We start from the raw sequence: 13,154 nt of genomic DNA, 5'->3' as shown, positions 1-13,154 counted from the left end.
GCCGTGGTTTCGAGATCAGGGCTTTCGCGAGCTTTCGCGAGCTTTCGCGAACGCTTGAGGAACGCTCTGGAAAAGTCGGCTATCGCTAGGCGGCCTCTGCGAATTGGCGCCAAGTCAGCGCGTCTATTATTAAGCTAACAGGTATTAAAACGTCAGGCGATCGGCGCATTGCACACTTGCTGTCTGTCTTGAGCGTGTCGACGCGCCGCCGCGCATGCAACGCGACGCGCCGATGCTTTTAACGCTGAAAACGCGCAATCATTGGCAGCCATTTGAAGAGTCATTGACGAGCGAGAGGTGCTTGGAATGCGAAATTAGCCATGAAGCGGCGCGAGCCTAATCCAAAGCTTTCCCAATTGAACAGCCAGCAAGGGCCTTACGGCGCTGCATTACTACATCAAATATTACCCTTGGATAAGTCGAGAAACCCACAGTCGGTGGAATGCGCGCCGCCTTGGCCTTGGCGAGTCGTTTGTTAATTGACGCGCAAGCACCGAGAGCGAATAAGGTGTGATTTCGGGCCGCGTTACGTGCAGCCTTGAGCCTCTGAGAGAGGGAGAAAGAGAGAGAGAGAGAGAGAGCAGAGGGCCGAGTTCGCTCGAGACTCGTTGCAGCTTTTCCGACCGTCAATTGGCGACCGGCGATCGGCCGAGTCGGAGTAGCAGCGTCAGCGTGCTTTCGAAGCTCGTCCATTGCAATGAGGGTGGCGCGCGTCGCGGCCTGGCCGTGGTTCGGCCTCGCGGCCGCCGTGGGGCTGCTCGTCGCCGGACCCGGCGCCGGGCTCGCCGCCAACTCCACGGGCGACCTCGAGGCCGGCAGCTACGACTTCGTGATCGTGGGCGCGGGCTCGGGCGGCTCGGTGCTGGCCAACCGGCTGAGCGAAATCGCCGACTGGAAGGTGCTACTGCTGGAGGCCGGCGGCGAGGAGTCGTGGCTGACGGACGTGCCGCTGCTGGCGCCGCTGATGCAGGTCAGCCAATACAACTGGGGCTACCGCACGGAACCGAGCGCCGAGCGTGGCTACTGCCTATCGATGACCGACGGCAGGTGCAACTGGCCGCGCGGCCGAGCCCTCGGCGGCACCTCGGTCATCAACTTCATGCTGTACACGAGGGGCGCGCGCGCCGACTACGACGCCTGGCAGGCCGCCGGCAATCCCGGTTGGAGCTACGACCATCTGCTGGGCTACTTCCTCAAGTCGGAGAACAGCAGGTAACCGCGGCGGTCTCGCGCGCGCCTCTGGGCTGGCGGCCGCCTAACGGAGAGTGCTTTCGCCTGCGCAGACTGAGTCGCCAGGACGCGGGTTACCACGCGCGCGGCGGCTACCTGGACGTGGCCGACGTGCCGTACGCCTCGCGGCTGCGCGAGCCCTTCCTGCGCGCGGCTGCCGAGCTGGGCTACCCGCTGCGCGACTACAACGGCCGTGGCATCCTGGGCTTCTCGCCGGTGCAGGCCAACCTGCGCGGCGGACGACGCGTCAGCGCCAGCAAGGCCTTCCTCGAGCCGGTCACGCGGGGCCCGCGGCGCCGGCGCAATCTGCGCGTGGCCGCGCGCTCGCGCGTCACCAAGGTCCTGCTGGAGCGCCGGCCCCCGCGCTCGCTCCGTGCCGTGGGCGTGCGCTACCTAGGCGCCGACGGCCGGCCACGCGTGGCGCGCGCGCGCCGCGAGGTGTTGCTTTGCGCCGGAGCGCTGGGCTCGCCGCAACTGCTGCTGCTGTCGGGGCTGGGGCCGCGTGACCAGCTGGACCCGCTGGGCATCGAGACGTTGGAGGACCTGCCCGGGGTGGGCCGCAACCTGCAGGTAGCCCTACGTGATACCCATAACCAACTGCCGATATTTTCGTAGAAACTATCGCGGCATCATCTTTCTTTTCGGCGATTTAAACTCGATTGATTGATTTCTCCTCTACTTAGCAGTTTCCCAAATTTTTCTCAATAAATTTAAAATTAAACTACGAGCGGTAGAATTCAGACTCAATTTTAGCGACGACCAGTCACGCAATGCCCCAACAACGCGGGAATAATGCCAAAGAAACGGTCGCAGCGAAATTGCCTGGTGTTGATGAGAATTTTTATCACCGTATACACGGGTGACGGAGCTCTAGCAAGCAGAAACGCCTTTGTCACTGCATAGAGCTTAGCCAAGTGAAATTTGTTATGGACTCCTCTGAGGAAGTATCGAGTGCGAAAGTGTCGCGGGAAAAAGTCGGAGCTAGTACAGTGGCGCTGATCGCTCGCACCCGCAGGACCACGTGAGCATGGCCGCACTGACCTTCCTGGTGAACGACAGCGTGAGCATCGTGGAGTCGCGGCTGAGCAGCAACCCGCTGTACGCGCTGGATTACATTCTGCGCGGACGTGGGCCTCTGACGGTGCCCGGTGGCGCCGAGGCGCTGGCCTTCGTCGACACGCGGAGCCTGCTGGCCGGACAGTCGCCGCCGGCCAAGGACTACCCGGACATCGAGCTGGTGCTGGGCGCGGGCGCGCTCACGGGCGACATGTCGGGCGGTTTGCGCAGCCTTCTGGGCCTTAGCGAGCAGTTCGAGCGCGGCGTGTTCGCCGGGTACCGCGGCCGCGACGCCTTCAGCATCGTGCCGATACTGATGCGGCCCAAGAGCCGCGGCCGTGTGAGCCTGCGCAGCGCCGACCCGCTGCTGCCGCCGCGCCTCGAAGCCAACTACTACCAAGACCCGGAGGATCTGGCCACCATGGTGCGGGGCATCAAGGCTGTGAGTGAGCACCAGTCGCGACGCTCGGCCGTGCTCTATCCGCTATTTCTCGCCACAGGCGCTCAAGGTCGCCTCCACGCGGGCCTTCCGCCGCTTCAACAGCAGCCTACTGCCGGTGGCCTTCCCCGGCTGCGAGGGTCCGCGCTTCGCCAGCGACGACTACTGGGCCTGCGTGGCTCGCCACGTGTCCACCACCCTGGGCCACTTTGCCGGCACCTGCCGCATGGCGCCGCGCCGTCAGGGCGGTGTCGTCGACGCGCGCCTCCGCGTCCACGGCGTCGAGGGCTTGCGGGTCGCCGACGCCAGCATCATGCCCGAGATCGTCGCCGGGCACACTTGCGCACCCACCTACATGATCGGCGAGAAGGCTGCCGACCTCGTCAAGCAGCACTGGGGTGTCCTGGCCGCTTAGGCCCTCTCGCTCGCGTTTGAATTCGACTGCGCAAGCGCGGTTAAGTCGACGTCAGTCGCTCACTCACGCATTCGCGCGACTCCGACTATACGAAGCAGCGATACGTCTGCTATACTCTCTAACCTATACGTTACCTACTCCATAAGTATATACAGTCTTGCGCGGCGCAACGCATCTACTCACCTGTGATAATATCATTTAAGCATTTCTCATGCCAATTATGCCTATCGGGCCGAATTTCGGCAGTCTAGTTGTAAGTCATTTGCGTAAATCGATCTTCAATGGACAGAGAATGATGTCAAGCTCCGCCAATGTTGTCAAGTCACTCGTGTACAAAGAATACGGTGAACCGGCGGACGTTCTTCAAATAAGAACCGATTGTCTCCAAGCGCCAAGTCAAAAACACGTAAGTGGAATACAAAAATGCAAATTACGCGTCCAATACTAACATAGGGTCGATATATTGTAGGTTACGGTCAAGTGGCTCTATGCGCCGGTCAATCCAGCCGACATCAACACGATACAAGGTAAATATCCTAGCAAACCGCCGCTACCCGCAGTTGCTGGTAACGAAGGTGTCGGCCAAATAGTCGCCGTTGGCCCAGACATCCGCAACTTGTGCCCTGGCGACAAAGTCGTGCCCAATGGAGTTAATAAAGGAACGTGGCAAACGCACGGAATATATGAATCTCATGAGCTGTTCAAGGTGAGCGTTGCTTCCTTTTGTTTACCCGTTCGATGCCTTGTTCGGTTAGCGAATCACGATTGTCCGAGTCCTTTCGCAGATACATAGCCAAATGGATACCGCCGTGGCCAGCATGCTCAATGTAAATCCATGCACAGCCTACAGAATGCTCAAAGACTTTGTCGCTCTGAAAGAGGGGGACACAATCATTCAAAACGGCGCTAATTCAGCTGTAGGCCAATTCGTTATTCAACTCTGCAGGATATGGGGGTTCAAAAGCGTCAACGTTATTCGCGAAAGACCCGACGTTCAGAACTTGAAGGTTGCTGTTATTTTGCAAGACTTCTTTGCCTATGGCTGTCGCAACCCACGTTTTTCAAACAGCCGATTGTCGATTATTTAGGACCAGCTCTTGTGCCTGGGCGCCGACGTCGTTCTGACGGAGCAAGAGTTGAGAACGACCGATATTTTTAAAAGCAAACAGTTGGCCCAGCCCAAGTTGGCATTAAATTGCGTGTGCGGTAAAAGCGCAGCGGAAGTTCAAAGGCACCTCGGACACGCTGGAATTATGGTGACCTACGGAGCCATGTCAAGAGAGCCACTGACCGTGCCGGCCTCGTCCTTAATCTTCAAGGTTAATGTCAAAAAAGTTTTCTTTAGTCACTGGTCTCGTCGGCCATCTAAACGTTTACGTGTATTTATTATATGCAGGACATTAGCTTCAAAGGTTTTTGGATGACTGCCTGGACCAATCGGAATGCAGATACGGCCGAGCGACACAGAATGCTCGACGAATTGCAACAATTATTTATAGACAATAAATTACAAGCTCCGGCGTATCAGCTTGTTCCATTTGGAGACTACAAGGAAGCAGTGACGAATGCTTTGAAACCAGGTGGTCAGAAAAATATAAAATATATATTAGATTTAACGAGTTGCGGGTAAATAACGTGATAAGCCTTTTTTATGATATTTTTATTGATCAAAATAAAGACAAACACGAGTTTTTAAGAGAGCGCTGCTCAATTGAACCCAACCACTTGTAACGGCTAGCTTGCATACGAAAATGAACATTGATTACACGACATCCAACAAATTCATGAAATCTACGCTATCAGTACGAGTGGCGTTGTCGTTGTCGTCCGCGAATTGCGCATTGACGTTGTCGATGAGAGTGTTTCTGTATTGATCGTCCGGTCGAAGCTGATATTGGCGTGCGTTGTCGTAGTTTTCATCGGTCGTAGGTCGGCCGACCGGCTGGTTCACCGCGCTCTCGTCCACTCGATTGGCGTTCTCCTCGTGCCGCAAATGCAGTTGAAGGCTGAAGGGCCTCGCGGGCGCAGTTTCCTCCTTGCCCAGTTGCGTGGCAAGCGTCTGCAGCTCCTGCCTCAGCACCTTGTTGCTTCTAGCCGGAATCGTCTGCTGATCGAGTACGTTACGGCAGGAGGAGGACGTCGGCGCGGCCAGGCCGTAGCTCGTGCAGTACCTAATCATCGAGTCGTGAGTGAGAAGCGACTCATTACCAGAAAGGAGTGTGTGGGTGTACTGCCAACTTACGCGTTCTTGCCGAGGAGAGTGGCGCGGTCACCGAGCAGGCTAAGCTGACCTATCGAGGGATCCTCGTCCGCGACGACGTCGACGAGCCGCAGGTTCTCGAGCAGTTGCTCGCGGTCCTGGTACTTCTCGTCGTACCTCTGCGTCAGGCGGTTGAACGTGGCGTCTTGGTTCTGCATGCCAAGCCTCAGCAGAATCGACACTCGCACGTTGTGGTGCTGAAGCTCGTGGAGGCACTCGGTCCTGATCTGCCAAACCTGTTTGTGCATCATCTGGCCGTAGGTCTGCACACACGCGCCAGTATTCAAGTCGAAGTTAGTCTGCGAGTGTCATATGCTTGACAACAATATATATTATGTACATAATGAGCAACGACGTACGTCAAGGACACGGCGGTGGCAGGCATCGACGAGGTCTCCTAGGCTACTATCCGTCGCGGCCATGTCGCGAATGGCGTCCAGGTGGTTGAGACTTGAGAGGATTAGCTCGCGGGGCCCGGTGGCCGTGGTCAACTGATACTTGACCATCATAATCATCAGGTCAAATAGTTTGGCCATGCTATTAGCGTCGAGCTTCATAATCGACGATAGCACGACTCGCTCCAGGATTGGGCGCAGCTGGCCCAGCCCCATCAGCGGCCCCTTCACCCAAATCAGCTCCAACTGCTTCGGGTTCAGTAGCGCGAAGATGACCTCGTTCAGCACTGCAACCACTGTCCTTTCAGCCAATGTCGATTCGCTATTCGTTCACGGTCATATTTGCATTCGTTTACAGATTGTTGTTGCGTACAGGTCGTGTACGGAAGGAACGTGCGATAGTGCGCTCGCGAGTGCTTTGGACAAACGAGACATATAGAAAATTAACTGGCCTTGGATGGTTTTATCGGGGCTGATTTTTTGAGTCTGCAGCCGTTGCTGCAAAACGTACAGCATTTCTCCTCCCATGTTGATGTAAAGGATGGGCGTAGCGTAATCCGCTGTCGCCGACATTGCTTTTCCTCAATCAACCAGTCAGCCTATTTCGATCAATCCCATTTATCAATTGACGCTACTGCTGTGCTCTCGGTCAGCACTTAGCTTTCGCGAACGCGGTTTCTATGGCGCTCCAATAGCCAAACAATCGCCTCTGCGCACACTCGCTCGCGGAGCTGCGACTCAAGCCTCGAACTTACCCATGTAGTTTCGGGTACTTGTGGCTACGCAACTCACTACGCAATTAAGAAAAACCGCGCGACAGGGGCAAGAAAATAAACACCCGTGACCTTTTTCGCTTTTATTTATTGTACCGCGTCCTCGCGGGCTTTCGCTAATCGACCGTACACATTGTTATCACATCATTCAACATAAGCGGCAACTTTAATGTCACAGAGAAGCTTATATCAGAATTGATATAAACCGCCAGCTGACGACGTGTTATCGTGCAGTTAACAAATTTGTAAAACGCGTGCAATTTGTAAAACGCGTCGAACACGCACTTCACTCGCGCTCGCGCAGGCATACGTCAGATCGGTAGGCAGAGTCCGCGCGAGTCGTCAGAAGAAGCGCGCAAAAGCCACAAATTGGAGAATTAGCAGGCTCAGCGATAATCGTTGTACGTGCGACACCGCCGAGCTTGTTGCGTGCTCCACGAAGCTTATTCTACCCTCGAGCCCCACGTAGACAGGACTGGTGCGATTGATGTATCTCGTTACCACGTCATCAATAGTCACATCTGGAATAAGGATAATAAAAGATGTTGCTTGAAATCGGCGGCCATCGAGCTCGGTCCGTGTTGCGCTCGACACTCACTCATGTCTTGGTACTTTAAGCCTTTGAACATTTGAAATCCATCGCCACCGTTGTACAAAAAGTCATTCATCAGAATGGTGTAGTTTGTATTAGGATCGAGATCGTGGTAGGTCGGTACCATGCACAAGCTGCAACGTACCCTGGCTGAAATAACGCGTGATCCTACTGGCTTCGCCAAGTCGTAAGTGACCTGTAAGCGACAATTGCAGACGAGTGAACGCGTGGTGAACGCAATGTCACGTGTGTAGATACGCGATAAGGAAAGAGGAGATAGAGAGCTGATATTGCGTAGATGAGAGAGAGAGAGAGAGAGAGAGAGAGAGAGAGAGAGAGGTAATGCACCACGGAATGTAACGTTTGCGCTCTGACGCTCCCAATAAGAATACTATGACGTGCGATTGATTAGGAGAGCCTAAGTCGTTACCTGGAGACCGGACATTTGAAGAAATGACCCGCCATGCAAGCTGACGCTCCTGTTGATCCTGTCATGTACGCTCCACTCGAGAACGGATTTGAGTGTCCGCCCAGGCAACTGAACTTTGTACACTTTGGTGGTGAAAGGAAAGCTCGTAATGATATCGTTCACGGTGACTTTTCCGTCGTTCATTAAGTTGATCGAAGCTCTAATGCCCCCGGCTTGATTGATGGCTACGGCGCTGTCGGTCCAGGGTCTGTCCTCGAAGTCAGCATTCAGTTGGGCATTCTAAAAGACGATGGAGAGAATGGAGTGACAGTAAACGCCAAAAATGCAATCGAAACTCACGTAGTAGATGATGGCGTCGGTGAGGAGGTTACCGAGATTGCATTCGGCCAGCCGGCAGACCTTCTCGTCACCGTCGAGGAGCACGTGCGTAGTGCCGACCACGCGGTCGTCCAAGCTCGCGAGGGGCGCCTGCCAGCGGACTAGCTCGGCTTCGAGCTCCGGGTCCTTAGGCACGTGCGCGTCCACTAGTATGGGCGAGCCGCCGACGCGGCTGACCTCACCGCGAGCGTCAAACTCGAGACGCAGATCGCCCAAGTACTTGGTGTAGGCGTAGGCCTGCACCACGTAGACCTTGCGGCCGCTGGACTGCGTGACGACGGTCGGGTAGGGGCCCTCGGGCACCTCGCGGTCGGGCCCCTCGTCCGGCCGGCCGTTGCCGTACAGGAAGGTGTTGGTGTGGCCACCGATCACCAGGTCGACCTGCTCGACCTCACGGGCTATCCGCTGGTCGGTCTCGTAGCCCGAGTGGCCGAGCGCGATGACGATGTGGCAGCCGCGCTCCTCGAGCCGCCGGGCCTCGGCGCGCACAGCCGCCACCTCGTCGAGGAAACGCACGCGACCTGGCTGCGACAGCTGGGCGGTCTCGGGGGTCAGGTAGCCGACGATGCCCACCAATCGACCGCCAACCTGGAGCACGTGCGACTTGGCCAGCCGCTTGCTGGCGCGCAGATCGGGCTCGAGACTCAGGTCCAGGTTGGCCGCTAGCACGGGGAAGTTCGCCTGGTTCAGGTAAGGCAGCAGACCGCCAATCTTGTCGTCGAACTCGTGATTGCCCAGGCTCTTTTCACACAATGCTCGGCGTTATTGTACGACAGATCGACCGGCCAGCGCTGACCGGCAACGTTCGCGCACGGGAAGAGAGGGCAAGAGGAAGGGAGCGAGAAAGAGCGTCGGCTGCTCACCACCACGTCGGGGCGCAGCATGTTGAGAAACTTGATGACGATGCTAGCCTTGTAGTGGCTGTAGAGCTTGGTGCCCTGGTAAGTGTCGCCGGCGTTGAGAAAGAGCACTGCCTCGCCGGACGCGTTGGCCGAGGCGCGCGCCGTCCGCACCAGGCTCGCCAGCCTGGCGAAGCCGCCGTAGCAGAGGCCCACCGCCGACTCCAGCTTGCTGCAGTAGCCGACCTCCTTGGACACCTCCTCGAACCTGCTCGCCGAAAGCGGCCGCCACCGTAACCGGCATCCCTTCCGCTCGGCACATCGACCACTGGCCGACAGCCGATAACGTACAAGCCTACCTGGAGTGCATGTCGTTGGTGTGAAGAATGCGCAGCCTCAGCTTCCCGTCAGCCTCGTCAGCGCCCGCAGCGGCTACCAGCACCAGCGCCCACAGCCAAAATAACCGCTTCATCGTTGCGAGCGAAACACGTGCACGCGGCGTCTCGTCCGAAAGCTGACTGACTGACTGACTGACTGACTGTCTGCTTGCAAGTACATAAGTCGAGTCGCTCTATGTAGTGGCGGCGCGCAATCCGATGATACTTCTCGCCGTTGCTCCATTGCTGCCAATTGCCTTATCGCGCTCTCTCCACCTAAATTAACTATCCGTATCACTGTCCTGCTCTCGGTCCTTACGACATCGTGCAGCGCTAATGCGCCGCGCTGTCGCTTGCTATCAACGCCAGCAGTTCCTATCGCGCGACCTACCTGCTTCCGTATTTCTTTATGCGTTATTGACGCCCCGGCGGATGACTCCTTAACGAATCTTCGCTGTCTCGCGGCTTTCGAGGAATTTGCCTGTCTATGTAGCTGGCATGCTGACTCGACGCTATTTCAACTGCATTCGCGCGCAGTGCTGCTTCGTTTACTCCTCGTTCGCTCCGATTCGGCGATGACTTCTCGTTCGACGCATTCAACGCAATTCGCTCTCGGCTCGCGACCGTTTAATTCGCGCCGAACCCTCATCTTCCACGGCTCGGGTCTCGTTTCGATGGCTACTTCGAACCCGCTAGATATCTGCTTGACTGTTCAAAATATCGACGCTCGTTCGCGACCGTGTGTCTCGTAGATATTCCTCGTATTGAAGGCTCATCAGCGTGATCGAGAGCTCGGGACCGACGCCAGAACTTCCACGAGCATTCCCGTTCCCGCCATTGCGAAAATATTATGGAAGTAGGCCAAAGACCTACATCGGTGAAAAATAATTCAACGTGTTATTACTTACCTTGCGCTTGATTTTTCTGCCTGTATTTGTTTCTACATTTTTCTTCTGTATTATACCGCTAATTGACCTCTGCTTAAAAAAGGCCTCCAACAGATAGTATAAACATATGAAGCTTGAAGGTTCTTCCAAGCTTTCCGGTCAACTACTCGACTTCTACAATTACATTTATCGCAAATAGATAATACACATTGAAATTGCAGCAGACCTTTATTTAGTATGTCTTTACAACGATCATTGTATACTGATGTTAATTATCGATCAAGACAACAATTTATGATCGTCATTACCTGCACAGAGAACTTTATTGTTTCTAGCTCACTATTTCAATATTGCTGGAATATTGTTTTCGTTCAATGATTGGTTGTTCTGCCGTTCGTGCCATCTGATAGCAGCTATGTGTGTGTAATGCATACGTTAGTAAGGTACGCAGAAGCTTAATTCAGTCGACGAACGCGGATAATAAAAATCGGCGATAGAACTATGCTCAATCGAATGACTGCCTGCGGGTGAGGTTACATCATGTATGTACAAATTTATCAACTGGCTGGAATTGAAATTAATTGCCGCTCAAAGTTTGGCCGCTGCCGAGTCGCCCGCGCTCAGCGTAGCACCAAGATAGAGCCCAATGAAGCGTGATCTACGGAGCGGCAATCATGTCCGACGATCGTCACGCGATTTTGTGTACGACAAGCGCGTCGTAATGCCAAATATACGAGATCACGATGCGCGCGTTGATTATCCCGCGCGTGTAAGTATACTGATACTCACGCGGGCACGTGTTTTGCAGCTGCAGTGTCTCAGCTCGATATCTCGTATATGTATATATCAAAGACTCAAACACTAATATTGCTCAATGACAGCCGAATACTGACGTGTACAACAGTGTCAACAAAATTGGCTATGTACACAGTTAGACGTATTACTGTCGCTTGTTCTAATTAGCCACGCATACGGCCAATGATTTCTATGGATGGACTGGCTCAATAATAATCAGCTATGAGCCATAGCCGACAGTCGTGGCGAATTCGGTGCTCGCGAGTCGAGGCAGATTCTCTAAGTGTGCGCTCTAGCAGCCTGTCTATGGATATCGGGTGAAGAAGTAGACGATCGACGCGTTATAGATGCGGGAGTAGATGGACGAGCAACTAGCTGAAAGCCTTCCGCGGCCAGTGGGGAACGCATTGAGCCTACCCTCGCAATAGCCCGTTTTAATGTCAGCGGCATCGACGCATCCCGTCTGCTGTTAATTGTACCGAGGACTGCAATACCGCTAATGAAGCAGACCAGTGCAACGGCCAACCTGTACTCGCCTAATCCTATAGCTGTCCCACTGGGCTTTCTCTTGGTGATTATTCATACGCGCTCTCGAACAAATAGAACGAAACATTCGTTACTCGCAAGCGCTGTTATATTTGGCTCGGTTTATATGCCTTGCTCCCGCAGCATAGAAGGCAATATAAGCAGGCCGGCGAGAGAGAGAGAGAGAGAGAGAGAGAGAGAATAGTGCGCGCGCGTGTGTCGACGCTGCATCGAGGGGGAGCAGCAGTTCACAGTGCCATCGACCCATATGGTTTCCACATGCCGGCTCGTTCCGTCGGGGCTTCTCTGCCCTGCCCGCCACATATGCCCGAGCTCGAGCTCAGTTCGCCCCCAGCTGATGCCCCAAGCGCACTCGCCGCTCTCTACCTCTCTCTTTCTCTTTCTATCTCTCTCTCTCTCTTTCTTTCTCTTTCGCTTTCTCGGCCGAATGTTTTGATTCATCACAGGTAAGTGTCATCAGCTTGCGAATCATTGTTTTCATCGTAACGTAACTGATAGAACCACGTGACGATCATCGACAGATCAAACATGGTACCGAAGGCCGACCAGCCATTGTCGAGGGCGACAATTGGCTCCCCGTCGCCATTCAAGTCAGCGCCAGCCATTACTGCCGCAGTATCCCGCTCGCCGCTCCCTCGGGATTATCAGCAGCAGCCCAGCAGCGCCTGGACTAGCTATCGCTACTTTGTCGAGATGATGCGCTCACAAGGACATGCGTTCGACCGCCAACTCGTAATCGAAGCCATGTTTCGCGGCAGAGATCTTGTCTACAGCTCCGGTCAGTCATCGCCCTGTCCATCCTAAGCAACCTTACTCCTCTGCAATGACATTTCATTACTAAGTGTGGCATTTACTAGTCAGCGCAATTTACCTAACTCGACGTTATTGTATTGTCCTCGAGCGAGCGCAGTCTGATTAATTGTAGTTACTGCAATTACACATATTACCGAATGTAGCTTTAAGTTCTATTGCTAATCACTAAACTTTATTTATTTATTTTTACTTATGTAAGCCGTCGATCATCTTTATTGTACATCGCTTATCGACGAACAAATTTATAGATACATTTTAATAAATTCATAAAACAGATTTAATGGAGTCATGCTTATTCTGATGCCTCTCAACGAGCAGAAATTCATCTGGACCTTTAATCCTTGATTCAAAGAAAAGACGATACAGATTCTCAAATGTTTTACATACATCTATACATCCAATCCTAATATGATAATCTCATATAAGGAAATACTTATATAGGTGCTACCTCCATACGAGTTCATCTAGATTTATAATAAACTCAATCTCTATTTCTCTTTTATTATTTTATTTTTCGCGCCCAAAGATACTCATAACATATTCCACTGACTTATTTTTTTGCTTACCACTGCAATGACGCAACTCATCAATCGAACCAAAAAAAACAATCGAACAAACAAAAACAGTTCCATATGTATGTCATTGTTTTTCCTACATAAATATGAAATCTAATGTTCAACAGTCTTTTTGCATAGAGATACATTTGTCTTATTTCAAAAGTTTTGTATTCTTTTGCCATGTAAAATTCACGTTTACGTAATAAAAGTTGCATTACTGGCGCGTTGAAATTGGCGCCTCAATCACTTAAAGGTCTTCATATGATACTATCATATTGCCTGTTTGAGTGTTTTTACGTCAAATTTTTAGTATACTCAATATAAATTGTTTTATTTATTATTATGTGTCGTCAGACCTTTAATCGGATTAAT

The 13,154-nt window shown here is 53.4% G+C and overlaps 4 protein-coding genes and 1 long non-coding RNA gene across 5 annotated transcripts; 3 read left to right on the top strand and 2 right to left on the bottom strand.

Annotated features, from left to right (window-relative positions):
- Positions 1-653: 653 nt before the first annotated feature.
- Positions 654-3,171, top strand: LOC131664542 (glucose dehydrogenase [FAD, quinone]-like). Its single transcript, XM_058935731.1, has 4 exons — positions 654-1,212; positions 1,284-1,800; positions 2,246-2,728; positions 2,787-3,171. Exons 1-4 carry the CDS (start codon positions 698-700, stop codon positions 3,138-3,140), a joined length of 1,869 nt encoding a protein of 622 aa, XP_058791714.1. The 5' UTR covers positions 654-697; the 3' UTR covers positions 3,141-3,171.
- A 39-nt stretch (positions 3,172-3,210) lies between these two features.
- On the top strand, positions 3,211-4,828 carry LOC131664545 (enoyl-[acyl-carrier-protein] reductase, mitochondrial). The gene is made up of 5 exons (XM_058935735.1): positions 3,211-3,546; positions 3,610-3,846; positions 3,926-4,147; positions 4,229-4,459; positions 4,537-4,828. The coding sequence occupies exons 1-5, from the start codon at positions 3,352-3,354 to the stop codon at positions 4,768-4,770; spliced, it is 1,119 nt and encodes a 372-aa protein (XP_058791718.1). The 5' UTR covers positions 3,211-3,351; the 3' UTR covers positions 4,771-4,828.
- On the bottom strand, positions 4,793-6,457 carry LOC131664544 (protein OSCP1). The gene is made up of 4 exons (XM_058935734.1): positions 6,248-6,457; positions 5,760-6,082; positions 5,383-5,663; positions 4,793-5,311 (listed from the first exon to the last, which is right to left on the bottom strand). The coding sequence occupies exons 1-4, from the start codon at positions 6,366-6,368 to the stop codon at positions 4,903-4,905; spliced, it is 1,134 nt and encodes a 377-aa protein (XP_058791717.1). The 5' UTR covers positions 6,369-6,457; the 3' UTR covers positions 4,793-4,902.
- Positions 6,458-6,619: 162 nt separating this feature from the next.
- Positions 6,620-10,112, bottom strand: LOC131664543 (protein 5NUC-like). Its single transcript, XM_058935733.1, has 7 exons — positions 10,093-10,112; positions 9,167-9,349; positions 8,832-9,075; positions 7,930-8,709; positions 7,591-7,869; positions 7,167-7,356; positions 6,620-7,089 (listed from the first exon to the last, which is right to left on the bottom strand). Exons 2-7 carry the CDS (start codon positions 9,277-9,279, stop codon positions 6,911-6,913), a joined length of 1,785 nt encoding a protein of 594 aa, XP_058791716.1. The 5' UTR covers positions 9,280-9,349; positions 10,093-10,112; the 3' UTR covers positions 6,620-6,910.
- A 918-nt stretch (positions 10,113-11,030) lies between these two features.
- Positions 11,031-12,501, top strand: LOC131664562 (uncharacterized). Its single transcript, XR_009301946.1, has 2 exons — positions 11,031-11,858; positions 11,934-12,501. It is a non-coding gene; the product is annotated as an uncharacterized LOC131664562 (long non-coding RNA).
- The last annotated feature ends 653 nt before the right edge of the window (positions 12,502-13,154 follow it).

Source organism: Phymastichus coffea, unplaced genomic scaffold (genome assembly GCF_024137745.1).
Source record: "Phymastichus coffea isolate CEN01 unplaced genomic scaffold, Cenicafe_Pcof_1.1 PCOF00044, whole genome shotgun sequence".
Lineage (NCBI taxonomy): Eukaryota > Metazoa > Arthropoda > Insecta > Hymenoptera > Eulophidae > Phymastichus > Phymastichus coffea.
Note: the sequence above shows the minus strand (reverse complement) of the source record. Positions and strands in the feature narration are given on the sequence as shown.

Coding starts and splice junctions, on each gene's coding strand:
- LOC131664542 (XM_058935731.1), top strand. CDS start 698: ATGAGGGTGGCGCGCGTCGCGGCCTGGCCGTGGTTCGGCCTCGCGGCC. Junction 1,213..1,283: donor CTCAAGTCGGAGAACAGCAG/GTAACCGCGGCG, acceptor TCGCCTGCGCAG/ACTGAGTCGCCAGGACGCGG. Junction 2,729..2,786: donor TGGTGCGGGGCATCAAGGCT/GTGAGTGAGCAC, acceptor TTCTCGCCACAG/GCGCTCAAGGTCGCCTCCAC.
- LOC131664545 (XM_058935735.1), top strand. CDS start 3,352: ATGCCAATTATGCCTATCGGGCCGAATTTCGGCAGTCTAGTTGTAAGT. Junction 3,547..3,609: donor AAGCGCCAAGTCAAAAACAC/GTAAGTGGAATA, acceptor GATATATTGTAG/GTTACGGTCAAGTGGCTCTA. Junction 3,847..3,925: donor AATCTCATGAGCTGTTCAAG/GTGAGCGTTGCT, acceptor GTCCTTTCGCAG/ATACATAGCCAAATGGATAC.
- LOC131664544 (XM_058935734.1), bottom strand. CDS start 6,368: ATGTCGGCGACAGCGGATTACGCTACGCCCATCCTTTACATCAACATG. Junction 6,083..6,247: donor CCCCGATAAAACCATCCAAG/GCCAGTTAATTT, acceptor CAGTGGTTGCAG/TGCTGAACGAGGTCATCTTC. Junction 5,312..5,382: donor ACTCTCCTCGGCAAGAACGC/GTAAGTTGGCAG, acceptor CTCGATGATTAG/GTACTGCACGAGCTACGGCC.
- LOC131664543 (XM_058935733.1), bottom strand. CDS start 9,279: ATGAAGCGGTTATTTTGGCTGTGGGCGCTGGTGCTGGTAGCCGCTGCG. Junction 8,710..8,831: donor TGCTGCGCCCCGACGTGGTG/GTGAGCAGCCGA, acceptor TTGTGTGAAAAG/AGCCTGGGCAATCACGAGTT. Junction 7,357..7,590: donor TTCAAATGTCCGGTCTCCAG/GTAACGACTTAG, acceptor TGTCGCTTACAG/GTCACTTACGACTTGGCGAA.